This window comes from Engraulis encrasicolus, chromosome 2 (genome assembly GCF_034702125.1).
Source record: "Engraulis encrasicolus isolate BLACKSEA-1 chromosome 2, IST_EnEncr_1.0, whole genome shotgun sequence".
Classification (NCBI taxonomy): domain Eukaryota; kingdom Metazoa; phylum Chordata; class Actinopteri; order Clupeiformes; family Engraulidae; genus Engraulis; species Engraulis encrasicolus.
Genome location: NC_085858.1, coordinates 56,083,107 through 56,090,278, shown reverse-complemented (window position 1 = coordinate 56,090,278; position 7,172 = coordinate 56,083,107). Strand labels below are relative to the sequence as shown.

General features: G+C 46.7%; 1 protein-coding gene across 1 annotated transcript in view; it reads right to left on the bottom strand.

The window, feature by feature from the left end:
* mosmoa (modulator of smoothened a) overlaps positions 1-7,023 on the bottom strand; it is a 28,445-nt gene extending 21,422 nt beyond the window's left edge. The window contains exon 1 of the mRNA XM_063192524.1: positions 5,923-7,023. Coding sequence (XP_063048594.1) covers positions 5,923-6,028 — 106 coding nt within the window. The 5' untranslated portion in view covers positions 6,029-7,023. The remainder of the gene's footprint in view (positions 1-5,922) is intronic.
* Positions 7,024-7,172: the final 149 nt, after the last annotated feature.

The following is a 7,172-nucleotide window of genomic DNA, read 5'->3' as shown; positions in this document are numbered from 1 at the left end:
GGAGACAAGGAGGAGGAGGAGGAGGAGGAGGAGAAGGAGGTGCGTGTCTATATGCACATGCACATGAGTGTAGTGGATGACTGGGGATGAGGAGAGGAAAAGTTGTGTGTCTGTGTGCATCTTTGCATGTCTGCGTGTGTGTTTATGTGTGAGCAGTGGATGTTTGGGGCCGGGGAGTCAGAGCCTGTCGTCCGTGTATGTACGTACGGTGTGTGAATGTGTGTGTGTTTGTGTGTGTATTTTGGCGAATGGTGAGTCATGGTTTGGGGGGTGCAGTAGGACGAGAGGATCTAAAGGAGTCAGCTTACATCACTCCACTCTGCTCTGCTCTGCTCTGCTCATCTCATCTCATCTCAGCTCAGCTCCCTGTGTGCAGCATGAAGTGTGGAGGCGTGTTCGTGTTCAGTTCAGCATCGTGTTGTTATACACTCAGGTTTCTCAATGGGGGCCCTACAGCCCCAAAGAGGAGGTTCCAGAGCCCTCAGCGGGGCGTTGGGGAGGGAGACAACTGATAGGGGGACCCAGTGCTATCATGATGTTGGGTGGGGGGCATTGGCAAGCCTATCTTGAGGTACAGGGGGTCATTTGTTCAAAAAAGGTTGAGAAGCACCTGTTATACACTCATAATGTTCTCAGCAGCAACATGCACTGCCTGATGTGATGCGTGGCCGCGGAGTGTTCCAGATCATTAGGTAGGGGTTAGGTGGGGAGAAGACATCTTTTGTCTGGTAGTTAAACAGAATTATGGCAGCTCAAAACAGCAAAGCACCTTCCTAATTAAGGGAATAATTTACCACAAAACAAAAGCACACGATAAAAAGACAAGCTTTAAATAATACACACCCTTCAGCCATTTAAAAAGAACAATTCTAAGAACAACAACATGTTATTTTGGATATTTATGTATACTTAATTTGAGACGATGTTTTCCAACAACACAGGTATTTTATGAACTATGATTATCATTTTTATCTGGTTTTGAGAAGTGCTAGAGAGGAGGTGGCACAGTAAAAGCTCATTTAGTTGTGCCCCCCCCTCCTGCGCTCGTTGTGTGGTAACAAGCGGTGCCCCTGGTAACACAGTGATATTACTTTTGCTTTTGTGTTCGCAGCCCGCGGTGATCACGCTGTGCTGTTGTTCATCATCAACAACACGAGGCCGTGGGAGGCCTTGGCATTTCATCTAGGAGTGGCAACAGTGCCGTTTTAGGTGAATAACAACAAATGAAAGCGAAATGAACCTTTTAAAAAAACAAAAAAAACAAAACAAAGTGGCACTGTCAATGGCAACATAAATTCTTTCTTGTAGTGGGGGTGAGGAGTGGAATCAAACACAATGGGGACATCGATAAGCACCTTCTCCCACCCCACTACTATAACTATCAATCAGGAGCTGATGTCGGCGTCAGTGTCACTCTCTCACGACTAAAGGGCCACTATGCTGGTACATGGGGAGGAAGTATTGTTTTGTTTTCGGAAATGTCAGACAGAGGACGCTGTGGGCAATTCAGGAAGCTCCAAAACAAGTAGGAGCTTTAATTTCTCTCGTTCTCGCTGCCTGGTCGGTGATTCTTCATGGTGACTGACTAACCACAGTAGGTCTGAATTTACAAGCCGGCAACAGGGAAAAAAAAAAAAAAAAAGTCCAAAATCAAAGTAAGCAATTTAAATAGCCTGCTATACGAATATAGACAGGTATGTGGGTTGGTTGGCTATTCTAAGGCATCTTACCATCAGTTCGTGGCAAGCATGGGGTCAACAACAAGCAATGAGCAGAGACTACACTACAGTGCGCTTGTAATGCTCCAGAGCAGGGCCCTAAATTAAAAATTTTCACCACCAGCCAAAATGGCTAATAGATAAAATCTTATTAGCCAAAAAACACAAAGTGGCTAGTAAGTGGCTATTAAGTTGGTCTTTTCAACCAGCCAAAATTAACTTTCACCAGCATTTGGCCGGTTGGCTGGTGTTAACTCAGCCCTGCTACTGAGACTCCATGTGACATGGAAGATATTGTTCCATTCTTTCAGCTGCCGTCATTACCAGCTCTCGTAATATGAAAATCAATTCAATTGTGTCGCAATCCCAATTCAATAAGACCATGGCTGTGTTTCTCATTTACCACCTGCTGAGACAATAGGACAGCTCAATCAAGTAGGATTAATCGGAATCGCCTCACAGTTTCTCAGGGAAACGTCACAACATGAGGGAACAATCACTACCGTTTCTCACTGTTATAGAGAGCATTGACCACAATCAGGACCCCAATTGTTGCTTTTCCAGCAAATGTCGTCAAAGCTGCTGTTAGTGTGGATTCCTCAGATGAAAATAATCGAGTCTGCCTGGTTGAGCCAACAGATTGGAAAAGTCCAATGTTTACACTTGAGCGAGTTGTACATCCGTCCGGCTGGCGTCACTAATGAAAACGTTACAGCCAAGGCCTGAGTGGGCATCCAAAAAAGAAACGTCTGAAGAGCAGCAGGCGAGGAGTTGGCATGGGCACCTTTTAAAGAGATTTGCCACAATGAGCAGGAGATCTCACACCTGAGAGACATTTGCCCACAGGGCTGCGAGTTCTCAACACAGAGAGAAAGAGAGAGAGAGAGAAAAGAACTCAAGATGTGACATGCTGACCAAGGCAAAGTCAGTCTCTCTCACTGTGTTGCAGTGAATGTAAAGGACTCCCACAGACAAATTGTGCAGCAGCAGAAGTTGACAGAATCCACTAGGCAAAAGACAGCAGCTCAGAGATAGAGAGAGAGAGAGAGAGAGAGAGAGAGAGAGAGAGAGAGAGAGAGAGAGAGAGAGAGAGAGAGAGAGAGAGAGTAATTGCGCCGTTTGCACTCTTGCCTGCCCAGGAAGTGAGGAGGTGAAGTGAGAGAGAGGGAGAGGCTGGAGTATAGAAACCAACCCCCAGCCAGCCACCCTCCTCCTCCTCCTCCTCCTCCTCCCCCTCCTCCCGCTTCTCCTTCTGCTCCTGCCCTCACTGCCTGGTAATGACAGCAAAGGGGAAATGGTAATGGTGGGTGTTATAGGGTGCCAGAGGCTGTTGTCACACACATGTGAAAAAGTGAGAAGTGAAACACACACACAAACACACACACACACACACACACACACACACACACACACACACACACACACACACACACACACACACACACACACACACTACAAGGCCCTTTACAACTGACAACAGGAAGTCCTTCGTCTCAATAGAAACACCACACCTTACGACAGTTAGCCTGGGAACTCCCATACTGCCTTTAGTTCTACACAATCGCTCCGATCTCACTTGTGATTACTGGTTTGGTGGTAACCAGGCAGTACGACAGTATGGTAACCATCCAGGACTGAGGCGGTGGGAGAGGTGAGAGGTGAGAGTGTGTGTGTGAGAGAGAGAGAGAGAGAGAGAGAGAGAGAGAGAGAGAGAGAGAGAGAGAGAGAGAGAGAGAGAGAGAGAGAGAGAGATTGGGTCTGCCAATGTGTTTGTGGTCCTTCAATGGCAGCGGCTGATTAAGAGAAGAGTGAATTGCTGTGTCCTGCACTGAGCCATGGAATTAGGGGTGTGCAAAATAATCATCATATCGATGCATCGCGATACTTAAGTTACTCTCACGATACAATGCATCGATTCATGACAAGGTATCGTGATACTTATTTTCTCAATATACTGCATGGATTCATGACAATTGATTATTTGATAACAATAAAATTCGATTTGCCACGGGTTATTTTGTTTAGTAGAGAATAGGTAATATTTCTGTTGTGATGTAAGCTCTCTCCCAGATGATAGAATGCTTAAATAGAATGAACTGACTTAAGAAAGCTATACAGCAACTGACAAATAAGCTGTATTTTACACATTTACTGAAGTAAATATCGCAATGCATCACAGTAGTTCATGAATCGCAATGCATGTGATAGAATCGCATCGTGGCATGTGTATCGTGATGCGCATCGAATCGTGAACCCTTTGCCAATACCCACCCCTACATGGAAGGGTCATCAGTTCCCTCGCAAAATCAGTCAAGTTAAAACTTAAAAAACGCACCACAGATTAAATGGCTTGTGGGACAGCCTTTTACTGCCCTGCAGATTCTTCAGGATTAAAACCTACGGCCTTCTGACCTCTGGACCAGGGTTAGGGCATGGTCATAAGTTCAGAGGGTTGCCGGTTCGATTTCCACCCTTACCTCTCCCTACACCTCCATCCATGGCTGAAAGTGCCCTTGAGCAAGACCTAACCCCCACAATTCTCCAGGCACTGTAACCAATACCCTGCAAATAACAGGAAGTCGCTTTGGAAAAAAGCGTCAGCTAAGTGTAAAAGGCCATAGTCGTCTCCACAACACTCATTTTGCCACTGCTGTTGCTGGTCATCATGTTGAATAGGCCCTGCTACCGCTCACTGTGGAACGCATACCAAACTCAGAGAGCAGAATCATTATACAACTTACTATATATGACTTGTATATAGCTCAGTGCTTCCCGCAGAATTTTGCTCTACATGATTTCTTCATTACACCCTTGTTTATTCCCCTTTCTTTCTGCACAATGTTTCTTCCTTGGAAGCTTCTGACACGTTCACTTTGCACATTTATGGCCTCGCTGTCAAATATCAACTTTGAAGGGCAGCTCCGTCCTCAAGAACAATAAACGTCTTGATGCCTCAAAGGGTTATTCTGGGTAAATCTCAACAGTCCATTGTCATAAGTCATCATTCTTCACTAGCACGGGCTGAAACACCCAGAAGGGGAAGTCAAATATGGACGCCAATTCTCACCCCACACAAACAAGGACCCACCGGGGTGCCATCAGCAAAGCCTATTATCCTGCAAGCGTTTTCAATAAAATGGCTTGCTGGGCTGGCGTTAAGCACAACATTGCAATTTGCCAGATTTACTTGTCACCTTGACAGCTTGTTAATTCATTAGTTTGTTTTAAGTTGTTGCCAGTGTAGGACTTAGCATTCCTAGTTGCTTCTTAGGTATTGAGGACACAAGCCGACAAACAAACAAAAAAAAACACCCTGGTCAGTGAAAATCTCCCTGCAAAGGACAAAGTGGTTTTTGGGCATCCTGAAATACTGAAGAAGTGGGATGTATTGATAGCCAGCCCTACACAGAGCCTCTCTTTTTTTGGAAATAGTAATAAGCAAAGTCAACCCCGTCCCTTATTGTTTCCAAAATGAACAACAGATAAAAGCATTGCTTCTGCTGCACACAGGCACAACTGTTTGGCCATTCTCTCCGCCTTCACAAAACCCTATTTGAACCCTTCTTGACCCACTTACTGGGCGCCCGTGAATAGGGAACAATGACCAGCTGTCCATCACTGGCTAACTGTTTTGAAGGCTGGCGTTAAACATGTCGCCGCTAAAGACCAGCAGACATCACCACCAGGACCACCATCCCAGCTACAAATTCAGGGACGCTTGACCCCTGTGCCTCATGACGTCACCTCTTCCACAGGAAAAGTAAACACCTATGCAGTGAACACAACTTTAAATCACCAACTATACAATAAACAAATTGCATTTTCAAAATCAACCATAGTTCCTCAGCCATGATGGATGTGAGGTCACCATTTGGTTATCCATATGTTAATTAAAATGAATTTAAAGATTCTCTCTCCCACTTCACACTGCCATCAAAGAGGAGAGACTTGCATGGCGGCTTGCCCGCGAGACAAAAGAGGATGCTGATGCAAATGGCAGCAGCGGGATGTTATCTTTGTTCAGGGGATTAACTGCAGAACTGAGCACAGTTGCTCCATTCGCAATTAACCTGAGCGCTCTTCTCAGCGAGGACACGGCAACCTTGCTGGATGCTGCGAAGGTGTCTGAGCCAGAGAGATCCATGATGCACAGGGATGGGAGGAGGTCCCACTCAGTAGTTAACCTTTTGAAGTCAAAACATACCTGCCGACTCCCCCGTGTTGATCCAGTCCGGATTTGCAATGCTAGCAATTGCAAATATGTCCGCGGCCAAGAAAAGGCATCCTGAAATGATGGTGAGCTTATCCATGTCGGATGAAGTCTATTTGCCTGGAAACTGGAAGGTAGAGAGCCCAACCCAGACCGATCCAAAGACGAGGCTCGGGCCCTTTCAGGGAATATTTTACAGGGTCTGTCTAGCTTGCCCCCCTTCAACAGGAGCCCTGGTTACAGGGTTACCCTTCCCTTATTTTCAAGCCACATTGCAGCGCAATACGGCGTTCGCATCAACGGGAGAAGTTCAAGACGCCTTCCACGAAAGTGCAGGTGAAAATTCAGGATCACATATCCGAAGGCAACGTTTCGTCCCGGGGCGTAGTCCAAACGAACAGCTCGCAAAACCTGAGAGTGTGGGCCCCAAAAGCTCCAGAGTCTCCTCTCGTAGATCCTCTGAACGGCAGCGGCAGCGGTGGCAGCAGCATTGGGTAACTGCAGCTAGCCGAACCGCTAGTAGCTGTCCACTATTCCCCCACCGTAGGGCTCCGAGCACCAAACGGCGGGCCTAGAAGAACTTGACGCCCAAACTCCCATTTGAACGAGCGATGAAAATGGGTAGTAGAGAGAAAACAACACGACTATAGCCAGATAAACGTCGGCGAAGGCCGCGATCCTATGCAAAGCACCATGTCCTTGTTTTCAGCTTTCCCGTTAGACAAGCGGAGCAGTCCTCTGCTTAATCATGCCCCCTTTTCCTCCCCTGGAAACGCATCTGCACGAACTAGCAAGGCAAACCTGGTAAGCGTTTTCCTGCAGGTCGTGGAGAAGAATGTCTATCTGCCTGCGGGGTGAACTGATAAGATCAGTCAGAGCGCAATGCTATGAAGGTCTCTCCGACGCAGCTGAGACAAAATATGAATCCACTGGTCCGCACCACCATTCTCTCTTCTCAGCAAATGACATCAAGAAGCAAGCAAGCACCCCCACGCAGCGAGATCGTCAGACACAACAGCTCCACCAACATCACGTTCGGTGGGCATTTGATCTCGCGAGATGCGCTTTCATTGATGGCAACAGCGGTGGTACAATCGGGTGGCACAAGGAGTATCGGGCATGCAATGGTATCGGCATCGGGATATCGCCGCGCGCCTCCAGATGGGTATTTCCAGAATTAAATAATTCCCAGAGATTAGAATGCAAACTGATGTATTATCTGAGGTGTGGAATAATACATATAA